At 40.4% G+C, this 18,569-nt stretch overlaps 1 protein-coding gene across 4 annotated transcripts in view; it reads right to left on the reverse strand.

Annotated features, from left to right (window-relative positions):
* Positions 1-7,397: 7,397 nt before the first annotated feature.
* HSPA12A (heat shock protein family A (Hsp70) member 12A) overlaps positions 7,398-18,569 on the reverse strand; it is a 107,986-nt gene continuing 96,814 nt past the window's right edge. For all 4 annotated transcript variants that reach the window (XM_080403260.1, XM_080403259.1, XM_080403258.1 and 1 more), the window contains 5 exons: positions 17,537-17,623; positions 16,867-16,971; positions 15,544-15,802; positions 13,744-13,847; positions 7,398-12,585 (listed from right to left, as the gene is read on the reverse strand). In XM_080403260.1, coding sequence (XP_080259386.1) covers positions 11,951-12,585; positions 13,744-13,847; positions 15,544-15,802; positions 16,867-16,971; positions 17,537-17,623 — 1,190 coding nt within the window. In that variant the 3' untranslated portion in view covers positions 7,398-11,950. The remainder of the gene's footprint in view (positions 12,586-13,743; positions 13,848-15,543; positions 15,803-16,866; positions 16,972-17,536; positions 17,624-18,569) is intronic.

Below are 18,569 nucleotides of genomic sequence, written 5' to 3' on the forward strand. Positions count from 1 at the left end.
AAAAAGGGGATGTAAACCTCCAAAGCAATTTTTTGCTTTGCAATATGACACAAAAAACTCTTTTGCATAATAATTCACATTATTGTAATTTTGCATATAAATTTAGATAAACATAAGTCTCACTTGCTCATTTCTGTTATTTTTGATGAGAGCAATACTGCTGAATTGGGTGCCTCAGTTTGGGGTACGCAGGTTCAGAGTTTGGATTCCCCTGGGAGTGCTGATTATCCACTTTGGAAAGTGAGGTCTCCCATGACAGCGGTACCATGTCCCATTCAAAAGAAGGTTCTCCATGGAGGAGGAATATAGTCACACATTAACACACACACACAAAAAACACACAATGAGCACGTGTATGTCTTGTCTGAGTTGATGAAAGGGCAGAAGTCATCACCTCCTTCTCTGAACATGGAGCACTGTGTGTGCTGACCACAGCCTGAGTCGGGCAACAGAAACTTCCAAAGCTGCTGCTTAAAAATAAAACCAAACTCTTGTTTTAGACTGACAGCCTTTTCCTTGTGGTCCTGAACTCCTTACTCAAACAACAACCATCTCTCATGTGATGAGGGAATAAAAATCAGCAGGAGAGAAGTGTGAATGAGGTTCTCCACCACCTTCAGCTCTCACCACAGCTGCTGTCAGTCCCTCAGGAGGGTCTCTGGCCTGACCTCACATCTTTCACCAACCTTTCCCATCTCCCCTTTGCTTGCAATTTGGAAACCAACACCATCTGACCATTTTATAACCCTGCAGAGGCGCGGGGAGCCAGAGAGGAGGATGTGTTTGGTCCCTCTGCACCCCCATTCTGCAATCTTCCATCTCCAAACCCTTGTCTCCCCACAGAACATGGGGAGGGAGGGTTTGGGAAAGGAGGTTTCTCCACTTCATTAAAGAGGGACTGTAGATGCCTCAGTTTTTGCTTTAATTCAAAAAGGAGTCAAAATATCTTCACTGGGTCAAGAAAATCAGCCTCTCTGTTCCTCCCACTGACCCTGAATTACAAACCCTCTCCCCGCGGCTGTGACAGAAAGGGCATGGCAGGGTAGTTCCTAGCAGAGGTGAGCGATTCCCTGCTGGGTCTGAAGGGATGGCGACATGGCAGCAAAAAGGGGCATATTTTTGTTACAAAGGATGCTTGTAGGGGATTAAAAACTTCGTTTTAACAGAGGAAAATGTTACAAGTGAAGAGAAAAGTGACTGCACCAAAGAATAATTCTCCTTTTGACCCACAGAGAAAGAGGTGCCTAATGAAAATATATGATCACGGACAGTGTGAAGATAACTGTCTGATCAAATAATGGAATTGTTTTCAGTGATAAGAATGAATCCATTACTAATGCAAATAACGATAATAATTATAATTTGCAATACAGTAAAAATCACCTAGTCTACCTCCTCCTCTGACAGCAGACTGTATAATAAATTATAGGCTGAGAAAAAAAAAAATTTCAAAGGGATAAAGGTTAAAAGATTAAAAAAAAAATCTGAAACTTAAAAGCTTAACAGGGAAGTCAAGACCTGAAAGCAGAAATTGGTGCTATTAAATAAAGCAATTGTGAAGAATGAGATATTATGGAATTGATTAACAAACCAGAAACCAAACGTTTCCTCGTATCACTACCTCTTGTCACAGATTTCAATAATTGTGAAAGAACAAAAAAATAAGAGTTGGCGTATAACAAGAAAATTAATTATTTAAATGTAGGTGAATATGCTAATAGTACTCTGGGAAGATGAATATAACTTAACACACAAAAAGCTCTCAGAAGGGTTCAATAAATTTGGGGAGTTTCACCAGTCATTTTTGCTTTGCTTTGATACCTGAAACAGGTCCAGCTGTTCTGTCAGTCCCAACCAGGACCACCTTCGCAGACCATGCATCTTCATAGGGCAGATCTTTCAGGGCTCTCTGGGCATACCAAGATGCTCATACCAATTCCATAACTTTCTTTGTTCGTGTGAAGGCTTTTAGGTATGGAGGCAATGTGAAAAATGCTTCATTTCACCTTTGTGGAGGAGCAGAATAAGGCAGATGAAACAAATCTGGTATTACAGAGGTTGCACTACAGTGAGCTGTTTCACCAGTTACAGCAATTCTGCTTTCTCCATCAGTTAAGCAGAGAGAAGATGCGCTACATAAGGCTTACCCATACATGTTGGCATCATACCAGTCACACAGAGTTCAGTGATCAAACGTTAGGAATCTACCAAGAGATGATGCGATTCTTTCACACCCATCAGTTCTAAGTAAAATAGCAATTAAGTCACCAACTCTAAAGCACTGTCTTCCAGCACTCTTCATTTAGATCCTCAGTTTCCAAAGCATAGTATGTCCTGTAACAACCACATAAGAAGAACCAGGAATTTTAATGACAAAGGGTATGTTAGGGAGACTTAAAGACCAGAGGGGCTGCCAGCTAGTTAAAAGTAGGTGTGACTACCATTTTAATCTCAGAATGAAGCCCAGTTTTCTGCAGTTGGAGTATTTTATTGCATTTTAAATGCACAGTTTAAAGCACAATGTATCCTACCTAAACTTCCCCAGAAAATTATTCAGGAAGTTAGAGATATCTCACCTTCTTTGAAGTCTTTCATTGCAGCATTTTTCATGTGGCTGAAAAGCTTGACACACTTCAGGTCAGTAAAGCACAAGTAATTCATCAGAACTTCCACATTATAGGATTCCAAGGAAAATGCTTTAAACAATGCGAATTCTAAAAGCAAAATGAGTGCAAAACCCACAGTATGTTTCATAACCGTGATTTGTGGTTACCTCATAAGTGCAATTTATCAAAAGCACACCCAGCTAATGTAATACTAACTACTGTAACAAGCTCCTAAGGTTTTAACACCCACTCTTCAGACTGCACACAAAAGTGCCCTTTAATCAACGTTTGCAAAAGTCAAAACCACAATGTTGTGGGATGACTGATGCACTTCATTCATAAAAGAGAACAGCAATGTTTATTGGTATAAAACAGCAACTTTACAAAGTTTGATAGTAAAAGCGACAGTGGTTTAACATGATTTGATGGCAATGTACACTTGATTATTTACTGTACTGAGGACAGGGTCAGACAAAACCATCAGGGAGACCCTCCTGTTGAGTCATGAGGTTCAGAAAGGACCTTCTTGCATTCTAAACTCCTTCTCAGAGGGGAGTTTAGGTGTGGTTAGATCCAGACCTAGTCCCAGACTTGGTCAACGGTTTATATCTAAAGGATTATACATGCACAAACAATCCTTTATCCACTTAGCTAAGATTTCCAAATTTAGCATGCTATGAACCACTTACCAAGAATCTGTTGCAGCAAGGAGTCTCTCAGCCTCAAGCAGTAACCTTGAGAGGTGTCCTTACTCAAGGGAAATCCTGGCATGCAGCCCACTGTCGTCCAGGAGAGCTTGACGGATAAGATAATTCACTTATAGTCAGATTTGCATACCAACTACAGAAGTTAGTTTCTTTCAGACTTTCAGACCTTGACCAGCACTGTGGCCAGGTGCGTGCATTGCTCCAGTTAGCCCTTGGCTATTGTATTGTTACCTGTCTCCCCTGAATCCACTTTGACACATACAGCCATCATGACCAGATGCACATGTTACAACTGCCACTGGTGGTGATCACTTGAGCAGTGTTAGAGCAATAAAAGTCAGGATGCAGGGGAGCACACAGCCCCACACAACACGCTTTAACTACTCACACCACATTTTGTTTGGTGATGCTTTGCCAGGGCTTTCTGTTTTGTACTGCAATGTGCACAACATGTCTGTCCTCCATGTGTGTGTACACAGAACAACTTCAGCATTGGTTTCCAAAGTCCTTCCAGCAACAAGATGTTTATCTGCAAGAAAACAGCATCCACTGTCTAATCCTCAAAGCTGCTAACAGAGCTGTAAAAAAGATCACAGGTCTATAAAACCTGATCGAAAGACCTGGGGTTTAATTAGAGAGTTAGATTCAGGGCAAGCATGAAACCCGTCTTCAGATAATGCCAAAAGCTGTCAGAGCAGGAATGGGATGAAATCTTCCTGTGTTCTCCAGGGGCAGACAGCCACAGAGAGTCAGAGTTCACATTATGCAAAACTTTAGCAAGGTTACAACAGCAAAACACAAACTGCCCAGGCAGGTAGCACCACTGCAGTGTCAGAAGGTTTAAAACCAGATTAAACAAAAGTTGGGAGTAGCTTAGGCAGAACTAACAGTGTTTTGTAATTGGGAGGTGAGATATAGTTGGTGCCTGAGGTCCTTTACAGCTACATACATCTTCTGTGATGCTCTGACAGATCTGCAATTGCAGTCAGCGAAAATACTGCATGGGTCTGCACAGAGATAGAGAAGAAAAAGGGAAAAAAATCTAAAGCCACAATTAATACTATATACTACCCAACTCTGAAGGAGAGAAATGATAAATGCTTCTGTGGGATGTGATCAGCATACTCTGGCAACATCCCCTCAGATCTGTAGCATGTTTGGCAAGCGTGTGACACTTCCTGATCTTCAATCTTATGTCTCTCATCCTTAAGACACAAGAAAGTGACTACAAAATTAATCTAAGTACATTTTGGAACACCCTCAATTACGTTACCCGATTCTTCAAATATCTTACACAATTATCAGACTTAAATGTTGACCTTGTTGCCCTGAGCTGACAAAATTTCTGTTCTCCTACCCACCTGTGTACTCTCGCTAAGGCTTTTTTGATGGACAAGGCAGCTAGCTGCGTGTTCCCACCACCCTGCAGATACTACTGCCATCTGGGATCTCTGCTTACATAAGCAACACAGGGAGAAAATTATCTGAAGGAGTATGCTGTAACACTGTTCGTAGAAAAACACACTTAAATACAGGAACCCCTGCAGATGTCATGCAGGACCAGCATCCTTTCTGCTGGAATCAGCTCTGCTCACAGTTAACTTCCTCCAACATTTTGAGGCATCGATAGTCATCTGAAGTGTGTGTGTTGAGGGGGTGGAACAGGCTGAGAAAATAGATTCACTATGATTGTCGCTAGATGAAAAGTAAAAGCTCTGTGAACACCCCATTATCCTGCAGTGCTTTACCTGCAACCTTGGTACCTTAGCAAATACGCGGTGACGGCACATACAGCAGGCAGCTCGTCTGCAGGAAGCATCAGGTCAGCGCTGAGGGTTGCTCTTTGTACTACAAAGGAAGAGGATATGTTCAGTCTGGTGTCCGCCCTTATCAGCTGATGGCAGACGGAAGTTCCCACTGGAGGTGCAGAGCTTATTCCTCAGAGGAAAGGAAATACTCCTTGTTGTCCTTAGGAAAGGGGCTGTCACCTTTCCAACTCCTTAGATTACTGTGGTTTAACAAACTCTGGCATTCACAGCTGTCAGTCTCACCACCCCTTTCTACTTTGAAACCTCTGATCTTCAGTTATTGCTGGAGCGCATCAGTGCCTCTGCCCTCCCTCATCCACACGCCTCTCCAGCCAACTCTGGTTTCCTTACACTCAGTCCGGTATCGTCCTCCTTTTACTTGTTGACTCTGCTGCAGCACACAGTATTCACAGACTAAGCTTATATTGTATTTTTCATTTCTCCGTGTTTATGTAAGCTTAGCTCTGGATGCTGCTAGAAGGATCACAGCAGCTGCAATCTACCAAGTTCTTAATTTTTTGCCATTACATGGTAGCAAACACTACGTCCTAGTCTGATGATTTCTGCTTTGGGCACAAAGGCAGTGCTCCTGGGATATAGCATCTAATAAACTTTTCCCTATTACTACAATCCCTGAAAAATGAGAAAATAAATGCTACTTCAAAATTATAGACAGCACCCACTCAACTGTATGTTAAAGAAAGAAGATACAGAAAAAATATTTGCAGCAAACCAACTAACTCTATATGCTGCATAGTTCCTTAATATCACTGAGGTATATGCTCAGCTGCTTTGGATATACCCCTTAGTGATGCTGAGATCATATTTATTTATTTATTTTTATTCTATGAGCACATCCACATGTCAAGTCACAGGTATGAAAATAGAATTGTCATGAACTCATACCTCACAAATACACCATGAACATCTTCACCTCCCCAGAGGCTGCTCAGCACTCCTGACATTTGCTGTGATGCATTTTCAGGATGGCATAAGACACTTTTTGCTGCAAGAAATTGATCTTTGCCTCTGTGGAACTGCACAGGCTGTAATGCAAACTGCTCCCTTTGTTTGAACACCCACTTTCAGATCTCTAATTTGAAGGGAAAAAAAAAAAGCATAAAATTCTGCCTCCTAATACCTTGTTGCAACTCTACTGCAGTCCCACCACAAAAATGTTTCTGTGTGTTAGAACACAGTGAGGAATGAATGAGAACTAATAAAACAGAATTTATTGCTGAAAAAAAGGGCATACAAGTTTTCCAACATCAGTACCGAAGGAGACTGGCAAATAACAGGCCTGAATGCCAGTTACACAAAGCATCTGCAGTTCTCAGTAATTTAGCCAAGCTGCATCTCTTGAAAATCAGGCAGCTCTTGCACTGAGTAGGGAGGCTCAGAATCCATTGTTCTTAACACAGATGTCTGGGTGGGGGTTAATGTAGCTGCTTAGGAAACTGAAAGGAGAGAATCTCTGGGAAAGTTGGACACTGCTGTCATGGAGGTTGTTTTGTAAATTGTTTTATTCCATCACTATTAACACTAAAAGACTGCCTGCAAATTTCAGTAGGAATTTACGTGATCTTAGTAGAACCAACAATTTATACAAACTCCTTCCTATCAAGATGGGGCTGTAACTTTAAATATAAACAGACTTATAAGATTTAGATTTAAAATTTAGAAAAGTCTAGTGAAAGGACCAAATTCTGAATGCACATACATTATTGGCCAGCTTATTGGCCTGATAATACAATTTTAACAATAAACCAGACTTTGACAAGGCCTAGAGACTACAGACCTCCCTGATATATCGATTTTTATATTTGATCTCTTAGCTCTCTCAGAGCATCATTATAGAAAATACCTAATCCGCTTTCGATATTGTCCAAAGCCTTTCTGCCTTAACTCCAACAGACACCTTACTCAGAGCTACACCTACTTTCACAGAAGTTGAGTAATCACCAGGAGCAGACTTCTCCCATGGGCGCATCCAAAGTCCCCCTAGAAAGTACACAAGTGAATTAAAAATGCAGCAGCCTCTTGTCAAAGAGTTGTGCGCACTGCACAGGGGGCTGGAAGCCCTTGACAAAGCCCGTAGGTGTCCACACATCTAAAAGGCTAAATAAATCTCACAAGCAGTGCACACAGTTGGTGTCACTTTTGCTAAGTTAAGCATATGAAGGAGCATCCAAATGCAAGTATAACCACTTATCCTTTCTCACTTTTTTTTTTTTAATAGCCATTTTCAGAAAATAGTAACACCCAAAAAGAATGAATACTTTTACGGTATTTTATTTGACATGATTGAAGACACAAGAACACTCAAGATACAATCCAGACAAGTTGTGAACAGCTCCAAACATCAGTGAAACCTGAATTTATCTTGCACAGAGGTGAACAAGACCACAATGGTTGGTTTTATAGTATAGTTTAAGACTATTTCAAGCAGGTGAGTACTGTGACGTTATGCCCAACAACTTTATACTATTCATCCGCTTAAGCCACTTTGTATCATAAATATGCAGCTTATCTTGGCGATTACATCTCTGCAATATATAATTAGCCTTCTCATAATAATGCATTAAAACTCCTGTATATAAATAAATATTGGTATTTTCATACCAACATAGACTGCCCTAACCACCACTGCACATTTATCATATTCTAGCACAATTAATCATTCCATCACAATTAACTGCTAACTTTGAGCCTAGAGTTAAGTAACTTGGACCCAAGCTGGCAAGTTGCTGCTCAGAGCAAAACTTCTGCCAAGACCTTCTGCTTTCCCTAAGGATAGCAGGCCTTCTCCTTTCAACATTAAGTTGCACAATGTCATCTGAAACCCCTACCAAAAAATGCTCCGCAGGGATTCTCCTGCAAAGGTATCAGAACAACTATTCTAAAAATTACTCATTTCCTAATAAATTTCATATTAATTTTACAGCCTAACTTCCTTTATCAAAATGGGCATCCGCATGCCACTTACAATGTAAAGTTGTTTAACTGGGTTATAGACTACAGACCACAGCTTAATATTCTACTTACAATTCTAACTCCTTAGAGACAAGCTAATTTCCATTCTTAGAATTAAAGAGGGCAACAAGGACAGCTGGGAGTTTGTTCGGTAGTTCAGTGCGCTGCAATGATAAGCTTGATAGTGCTCTCATCAGACTGAATGAGGAAGTGCAAAAATATGTAAACCACATTTTACAGTTACAGTAATTTCAGCAACAAACCCCTGCTTGGATCCAGATGGGATCTTACAAAAGGTGAATAAGAAAGGGCAGAAACTGGTACTGTGCAGGGAACTCTGCTTCAGAAGAGCTGCAGAAAATACCCTGAGCATTCCCTGCAGACAGGCTGAAAACAGCACAAAAATCATGGGCCACCTGACCTTGCAGTTCACCGCCCTCCTCTCCAGAGGGGAGCGGGGGAGGTTGCAGCCATTTATTAAACCAAATTCTGTGTTAACTTAAGGCCACCAGAAACAAATCTGTGCAGAATTGGACCAATTCAGTTTAACATAGGATGTAAAGACACTGAATCCTACTTTTCTTTAAGAATTTTGTCTTTTGGTAGGTGGTAGTGGTAGACAGAGACTGGGTCTTACCTGCAGCTACAATAAATCAGTGTTGCCTGGCTTTGGAAGGTAGTTTTGTGTTTGTTTTTTTAAAAACTAGAGAATATCCTTAATGAAACCCCAAAACCTAGTAAAGCTTTATATCCAGATCAATAAATCTATTTTTTAACTTGGATTTACAGGAGGATTCATCCATTATTATGATGAACTGCTGGAGATGGAATGGTCACTGTCTGAAACAAAGAAATGAAAATCCCAGCAACATACTACTGCATCTGTGCAATATGCTTAACTGGTATGACTTATGTTGCAGGAAGAACGTTGTATTCTCTGACACACCAACATTTCTTTCCTATTATTATAAGATCAGCCTTTTACATTTCATACCTTACCATCGTCAAAAGCCTATAATTACAGAAGCTGATTGAGAAACTATGTTATTTAAAATTAACAGCTGAATGAAATCAACAGAGGCAAAGAGCATTTTTATACAAGAAAATAGCACTGTAGAAAGAAAGAGTCTGTACAATATTTAAATATTGTATATACATAAAATTATATCATTCATAACTCATCTTAAAGTTTCTCTTGTTTGTAAACCGTGGAAAGCAACACACAAAAAAATCCTGGTATTCAGCTTTTAAAGCATTTAGCAGGCAGCAGGAAACTGAATGCTCGCAAGCACACTTTGTAATTATAGAAAGTATCCAGCGAGATACTGTGACTAGCATTCTCCATAGTCCTTTTTTTTTTCTTTTTCTTTTTTTTTTTTTTTTTTAAGCTGAATGCAGAAGAGATTTCACATTCAACTAGGGAATCCTGCAGGAGACACAGAAAACTCAATGGCAAAATGCAGTAGATCAGTTCTGCAGCTCTTTACTGTGGCAAAACTCCAGGCTAAACATAAAAATCCTAAGTGCAGGACTGGAACGTAAATTAGTGAAATAATTCATAATGCTTTCTTTTCCCAAAAGTGTCAGTAATGAATTTAACTTATGCTCAATGTATTAGAAAGGAGGTTTAGTTTAACAATTAACATTGCAAAGTTTCAAAAATGTAATGAATTCCAGCAGGTAATCAGGCAGCTCTGTAAAACTAAATGCTCTGAAAGTGTCAGCATTTTAGGGTGATTCAAAAGGTTAGTATCATTCTGCCGATTTGGAGTGGAGTTTAGATTTGAATCTGAAGTTATCAGTTCATGGCAGATACAGATTGTAGGTTTCAGAAGTTATCCACCTGTAGCATTTTGCAAAATAAAAACTCTTCCAGTTGCAGAAGAAATTTTCCAGGTGGATGTGCTTAAGAAAACATTTTCAGAAAGTTATTTGGCAAACAAGATGCTACCGTGACCATCATTGTATTTCACCTGCATTAGAGTTATGTGCTTGTAGCCATGCACGGAATACTTTATTTAATGCTATTTGTAGTTTCATTCTCTTGCCTTCCAATTTACTGGCCATTCAACTCAACCCAGAAATATATTTTACTTAATTAAAACCTCTGTTATTCAAAACATATTACAGTACTTCTGATCTGGATGTTTTCTCTCTTAACTTGTTTAAATCTTCCTGGACAGCCATCACCTAACTGTACTTCCAAATCTTAACACAGGGATTATCAAGAAAAGAAATATAATCACTTGGAGAAGTGCTTGGTAAACCAGATGGGTCAGAGGGACCTCAACAGGCTGGAGAGATGTGCAGACAGGACAGACCTCATGAAGTTCAACAAAGGCAAGTGCAGGATCCTGAACCTGGGGAGGAGCAACCCCATGCAGCAGTATACGCTGCCAGCCATCTGCCTGGGAAGCAGCTCTGCAGAAAAAGCCCTCTGGGTCTTGGTAGACACAAAGCTGAGCATGACCCTTGCAACAAAGAATGCCAATAGCCTCCTATTAGCCTTCCTCATTAGGAAGAGCATTGCCAGCAGGTCAAAGAAAGCAATTATTTCCCTTTATTCAGCCCTGGTGAGACCACACCTGGGGTGTTGGGTCCAGTCTTGGGCTTCTCAGTCCAAGAGAGACATGGTCATACCTGACTGAGACCAGCAAAGGGTCGTGAAGACAATGGACAGACTGAGTAAGCTGAGACTGTTCAGACTCGAGAAGACTCAGGCAATGCTAGAAACATGTATAAAGACCTGGTAGGAAAGAGTACAGAAGATGGAGTCAGACTTCTCAGAGGTATCCAGTGAAGAAACAAGAGGCAATGGGCAAAATTTGAAACTCAAGAAATTCCTTTCAACCATAAGAAAAAAACTTTTTTGCAGTGAGGGTTGTCAAATACTGGAACAGGCTGCCCAGACTTTAGGCATCTCCATCACTGGAGATATTCAAAACTGGACAAAGTACCCTGCTCTGGTTGACACTGCTTAGAGCTGAGAAGTTGGATCAGACAGTCAATGGGTGTCCTCTCCAACCTCAACCATTCTGTGATTCTATGATTTCAGACGGAGACTAATAAAAGAAAGTTTAGAATACCCAAAAGGGAAATAGCTTTGTTCTTAATAATTTTCCAAAGCATAATGAGGGTAACACTAGCTATTTAATCCAACAGCTTGTTCTGAGAGTTTGGACAATAAAGGCTTTGTTTTCAAACTGAAGCAATCAATATGAGGCTCCTAAATATATATATTTTATATATATATATTTACTAAATCTAATTTTAAGGATTCCTGAGGATCTTCTTTTCAGTAGGATCTAAGAATTTAAGAAACTCGGTTCCCATTTCTTTAAGTCATTGACTTTCAGCACTACAAATTTTGAAAGCCCAGGGCAAAAATGAAAGAACAAAAGAATACTATAGACTACTAATTTGTTTCCATTGCCAGAGGATGGTGCTGTTTAAACAAGTACCTCACACAGATACCACATGGGTTAGGGAGTTTTTCTTGGGAGGAAGAGGAAGAAGAACAAGAACAAGGCAAATAGACTGCAGTTTTATATCTTTTAAACTAATCTCCAGGTGCCAACAATAATCAGTATTTACTTAATAAAGGTAGATCTTTAAGCATGCTTGAATAATTTGGGAACTTTTACTACCTCTGGAACTTTTGCTCCCAAAACTTTTTAAGGGTCTTTCAACATCCAGCCTTTGGTCATCAAAGGCACGAACATGACATACCCCACCTTACTAGCTGTTCTCATATAGCCTGCTGAAATTCAAGGTGATTATGTGGTATATGAAAGTCAAAAAATGGAATAGTGGAAGATCAGTCTCACAAACAGGCTGTGGTGGGGAAAATGGGCTGTTAGTAGTTTAAGAAATCAATACCAACTTTGACACTTTTAGAGGTGGCAACATCAATGGCCATGGCTTTGATTTCAGTGTCCCCAAACTGCATAAGTGTTTTGATCTCCCGGCGGTTTGGCACTGAAGCATCAGTTCCCGTGAGATCCAAGCGAAGGGTGCCACACTTTTTCACTCCAGATTCAGTGATGAAGCTAACATTATCTTGTTCTGAGCTATAAATATTGATCACTATTACTAACTGAGAAGGTTTGGCAGGTGTGTAACTGCGTGTCACAGTTTCTCCAAGGGCTACAGATTGGTCAGCTGAGATAAACTTGTCAAAGACATCAGTGCACCAGCGTGTGCCATCTTTGACCAGCAGCTTCTCTGGTGGATGCTTCCCTTCCACAAACCGATTGAGCACACCCACACCATAGGTGAGAGGTGAACGCCGCACTTTGATGACAGCAGGGTCTAGACCGAAGAGAACAGCTCCTTTGAGGATAGTGAGCCCCACATCCTGAGGAATGATGACTCGACACCTCGAACCAAAAGCGCTCTGGACAGCTTGTTGGAGTAAGGGGGATTCAGCGAAGCCACCAACCAGGAACAGAAACTTGACATTTGTCACTTCTGGCTTATCAAACACATCACCTAAACAGAAACAGAGCCCATTCAGTAGGGAAAAATCCACTGTGACAAGGCAATGGGGGTGAAACTCCTAATGTCCGAGTGCACTGAATATCCCACGCACACACACAAGATCTGAAACTGCCACACCTATGCCCACACTGCCACTCTCAGCATGCACTAGTTCCACTTCTGTAGTCTCTTCTATATTTCACTGTGAATGGAAACTTATTTCAAAGCATACAATATTTCTGAAGTGGCATTTAGAACAGAATTTTTATTTACCTCCTACCAGTAAAGGGAGACAGGGATTTCTTGCAAAGAAATCCTGCCAGTCACATTATTATCATCTTGCCACTTCAGGGATCAGTGAAATATTCCCAAACCTAATCAATTCACATATCCTTTATGGCATTCCAGATAAGTTACCCCATTTAAAATTCACTTGTTATTTCTGACCCTAACATCTCAACCACAATAAGTACCATCTGCAAAATAATACCTCCTTACGTTTTTAGAGATGTTATTTCTTAGCTTAAGCCCACATCTCCTACATTCAAGAATATCATACAGTTCAGTTGTAGGCTTACCCTGAGTTCAAGTAACCGAGGCAGCACAACTCAGTTATCCATCACAACTATTGTAATTCTAGGTCTCTCCCTCCCTGCTCACATATAAGCTGTTCTGTACTAGTCTAAGTTGTGACCTCTGAAATTTACTTAATAATTCCTCACATACAATAAGCAAAGCTGTATATCCCATGGCAAATGCAATTCAATTAGTGCTTTGTAACGTAAAGAACAGCAATACTTTGTTCTGTACATATATTATATTCTACTTGATACAAATATGATCTTCCACCAGGAAGACTTGAAATAATAAATTTCCCAATAAGCTTATGTCACTTCCCATTACTGGATAAATTAATTCTGTGCTGCTTAAGACATGCCTGCAAGTACTTTTAGCATGATGCATCAATTATTATTATTTGTGTTTTAGAGATGTCAGTGATTTGGATAGTCATGAGTAAATGTGACCTTCCACTGAGGAGAACTAAATTATTTTCCTAAACTGTGTACTAGGGGGGTTGTTTGACTTTAATTCCAGTTACTGGTTTGAAACAGGTAAGCAAAGCTTCAGTTTCAGCTCAGCCAGAAAGGGGAATTACATGCAGATACGTACTAAGGTGCTGAATGATCTGGTCAATTGTAGGTTTGAAAAGAGCATTCATCGCATCTGGGCTCATCCTCAGCATTCCCTGGGAAGACCACTTCACAAAGTCCACGCTGGAAAAGAACAGTTGGAAAGGACATTAAAACATAACAGCTGAGCTGTAAGAAACAGCCAGGCACTCACAAGACACACTAAATAAATAAGTGAATGAGTTTACAAAATCTGCATGCGTTTTGCTTGGAAGAAAGTGCCTCACCTCACCCTAGCCACATACCAACTGCAGCAATGCTAAATTTCAAGGAAGAATTGTTGGGTTTGCTTGTCTAATTGTTGTTTTCTTTGCCTGATTGCCTTCTGTAGCCTTACCAATGCTCAGCTGCTTCTTGAAACAGCTGGCAGACAATCCAATGCTCGTTCATCTGAAACAGCACTGATTCATCCCCAGAAGGGCAGCATTTAGATTATAGCAGCAGCAGGCCAAAGCTGCTGGAAACGCACAAGGAGAATGAGCAAGTAGGGGAAGCCTCACGAGGCAGAAGGTAGCAGAGCATTTTTAATGAGGCATAGCATTTGTTAAGTGAATACAGGCATTATGTTATTCCATCACTGATACAAATCCATATAGCTCGGCAATCTCCTTTTCACTCATGCCCGTTATATGTTGCCTTTATACTCTTTCTATCCTGTTATCCAATGAATTTTATTTTATTCCAAGGGAACATTTAGCATTCCCTCTAAAATTCACCATTAAGACTATTAATAAGAAGAAGATGGTCTTGCAAGGGGGAATATTTCCAATTTTTTAATGATTTCAGAACCTCAGTCTCATTTAGGAAGTGACTCTGAGCTGGATTCCAAGTCATTTAGGCTTAAAGTACATTTATCAATAACTTTAGGAAGAAATGCAGGAGTTTCAGCTTGCATGTTACATTCAACATTCACTGGCTTAAAAAAAAAACAACGCAGAAAGAAGCCAAGGTACAGGTACTAAATATCACATCTCCTGCTCTCAAGCATTCTGCCCCAGATTCACAAGCTCTCTTGTTCGTTCTCTTTTATGCCATTAATCTCCAGGTCTCCTGTAGTATATAATCTCAAAAGATGCAAAATGCCACTTTTACTTTCTCTTCACTTCCTTTTCTATAGCAGCCCATGATCTCATCATTTATGGTGCCCTCTTGATACTGAAAAACATGAATTGAAAAAATCTCTGGAGGGGATTATGTCTCCCCACCTACCGAGCTGATTATCTAACTGGTAAAATACTAGAATAAAAGAAAGCCTGCCATTACTTAAAAGAAGAATGCTTTGCCCTTGCAGAGCTTTATGAGCTTTATGCAGTAGTGTATGTTTTCACCAGTGATCTCATATTATTAATAACTCTTCTTAAGCCGTGAACATATTTACAAATCTTGCTCAACATCCTGGTTTTGTTCCAGGGCGCAGGCCTCTAAAAATTAAGGTTCTAGATAAGTAACTTTTAGACATCAAATTCTGTATTAGATCCGACGTTCCTAATTAACACATAAGGGACTCAAAATATGTGGTCAAATTCAGAAAGTGATGCAGTGGTGGCATAGAAATCAATTTCAGAAGAGTGCAAGTCTTGTATAGAAAAGCTTTTTCAAGAGATTGGTCAAAACTTTTCATTCTGGAAACTGCACTTCTGGCAATCCCATTTTCTCATCCTTATATTACTACATTTTTACATTATTATCTTCCAGTCTACATGTAATTAGGATATCTTATTATTTGTCTTTGCTACCTGTAGTTAATTTGGCATCCATTTGGGTTCAGTCATCTACTCACTTGCTTTTCCTCAAGGCATGTTCCACACTGTGACCTCGAAACTTCTTGTAATAGTCAATGAAGGAGAAAGGCAGAGTGATGTTTAGTGGATTGGTCCTGTCTGGAGCTGCTGCCCGTTTACGGGACTCAAATGCTATCATCAGATCTACCCAGGCAGCAGGACGCTTGATTTTAAATTGCTCAATAAAATCTTCTCCAAATATTTTACACAGGAGCTTTTCAAATTCATAGTCCACACCTAGAGAACCATATGGCCCGCCTGCATTACAAACAAAACACAGTTTTAATATTCTTAACTGCTTCTTAGATTTCAAGTTGACCAAATACACATCAGATTGACACTACTAGGACTGTCATGGGAGAAGGTCTACAGAAAAAGATATCTTTCCTAAATGTAACAGCTGGTCTAATACAGAACATAATCTTACTTTTGCCTCACTTACAATCATAGCAATTGTAATACTACCACTATAAAACAGAAATGTTTTTACTGGAACAGAGGAAATGCCTCTTTATCCACACATGAGAAGGTGTGGGTTAGTCATATTTAGGAGTAGACTTGATGTACACTGTCCCATTTGCTCTTACTAGGTTGTATCCTGAATTAGTCTTACTGCCAGCAAGACTGAGAAGGCTCAGCAATGAACCATACAGATTAACTTGGTATAGAGACACAGCAACAAATAATAGGCTGAGTCATGTGCTTAACATCTTAGCCGCAGGACAAAGTCAAAGGGGATCTGGAGTTCAGGATGCAAACACCATTCAAGGAATTGCACTTTCTATCTTTGTTAGGAACTGACCATTGTGCATTTTTCCCAGGGGATGGCAGACCCTCCTTGTTACACTGCCTGTGAAATTACTGGAATATGTAAGATCCCCCTTAAAACTAGGGAAACTTTTGTTCTGCCAACAGTCACTTTAGAATGATCTTGCTGTGACACTTAGATATTCACATCTCCACAGTACATCTCCGAATACCTGGACAGGGTAGCAATACAAAGGTGACAGGAAGATGACGAATCTACTAGCAGAAGTCAGACCAGGACCACGGCAGAAGGTCATGGCCTGAATGGGAGTGAATAACACAGGAGATGGGAGTTTTTTTACCCTCCCAATGTGGGGCTTACCATCCAAAAGCATCAAAAGCATTGAGTGATCTAGCCATGTCTGCTGACCAGCAGCTAGGTTATACTAATTTTGAATGCTGGTCTTAATTCAGGAAGAACTGTTAATGAAATGTAGGAATAATGAAGCATACATTTTCTTCACTGACAAGTCAAAATATTACATAAATAAAGCAAGCGGTGAAAGTGACATTACCTGTTGCCTTGTATAGCTCCTTAAGATGTCCTTCAGGGAGCCTAATCTGATGGACAGTCATATCTACTGTGCCTCCTCCACTGTCAACAACGATGTAACGGTCACCTAGATTGGCAAGGAATAGGCAAATGGTATTTACCTTGGCATTATCACAACAGCATACCACAATGAAAGCTTCTCAGGGGCATTACCACCATGAAAGATAATGACTTACAGAAAATCATGAACACCTACGCTGAAGACTTGATCTTTATTAGAAATTATAATGCAATGACTGATAACAAGTATGAAATTCAGATGTCAAAAGCTGTTGATTTAGCACACATGAAAAGTAGATTAGCGGAATCGCTCATGCTGCTGGTGTATGTTCTAGTGGGCTACCAAATTAACGCTATGGCAAGATCTATTCTGAGGAAAACATTCTGGTTGCGTTTTTAAATCCAGATTGCTTTCTACCATCTCCTTAACAAACCATGTTTTGCTAGAGCATACAGAATTTCAGTTCAGCCTTAGTAACTAAAAGCAGCTCACGAACTTGTACTTTTTTTTTCTTTTCCTATTTATAATGACTGTGAGAACAATGCAGTGAACAGCACATTTGTGGAAAACACAATGTTTGCCCACAATATAATACCAGTGAGAGCTAAGTTTATTCAGGAAAAGACACTACCTTCCTCCAGTTCGGACCAGATTTCTCCTATGACATTTTCCACCATAAAGGTACGACTCTGGCGATTACGACGGACATGTTCCTTAGCTAGTCATTGACAGAGAAAAAAAATCACTGAGTATAAGAAAGCATGAAGAAGTTGTATCGTAAATTCATGAAACAAGTGCAAGCAGGCCAACAGATCTGTATGTGTCACTTCTTAACAAAACAAACAGAAATTATTGCACGAGAAGCAGGAAGATTCTAACATTGTTTCTAGAAAGAAGGGAAAACGTTTGTCAGCCACAGTGATCCTCCTTGATACTAACTGGATTAAACCCCATAACCTAATATGAAAACTATAAGCCAGTCTGATGGGTTTTTTGTAATCTGTTCTGGTTTTCAAAGCGCCGTCTGGAAGCGGGCAAGCTGGCAGCCACCAGGAAGCATCCCCAGCCCACTGCCAGGTCAACCCACGCTGCCTGGGCTCAGCAGAGAACCCCCCTGTTTCCAAAAGCCACTGCTGATTTTGGGTGCTCAGGCACAGACACCTCCCCAGCCTTTCAGGGTGTCGGTCCGTCCCAAAACAAGCAGCCAAAAGCACTGCTGCTCATGTTTAGAACTCCTTACGGCCACAGTGATCACCAAGTCTGACCCTCATCATATTTTAAATAGACACCGATTAAAAATTCTAGCCATCTAGCAATACTATCAGAAGGATCATTTAACTTACAAGATTTAATTGCTACTTACACGTTTAAAAGATGCAGAACAGTCAAGCAGAGTAGTGAAAGCCTTTACTACTAGGCTTCTAAATCAACCTCTACAACAGTATCAGGATGCAAATCACTGAATGCATCTGGCTTGTCATTTCTCTAGTGCCCATCATCAGGAAAAGCCCAGTGGCCCCATGGGCACCCTCCCCCTGCCCACGAAGACCCTGCGATGCAGACCAGCCACATCAGCCTCGCCGCATAGCAGCACAGCAACAGCTTCAACAACAAAGCGTTCAACGGCAGGACAAGCACCAGGTCCCAGCAAGGGCCTGACACAG

The sequence above is a fragment of the Falco punctatus genome (assembly GCF_963210335.1).
Source record: "Falco punctatus genome assembly, chromosome: 9".
In the NCBI taxonomy this organism is placed as follows: Eukaryota; Metazoa; Chordata; class Aves; order Falconiformes; family Falconidae; genus Falco; species Falco punctatus.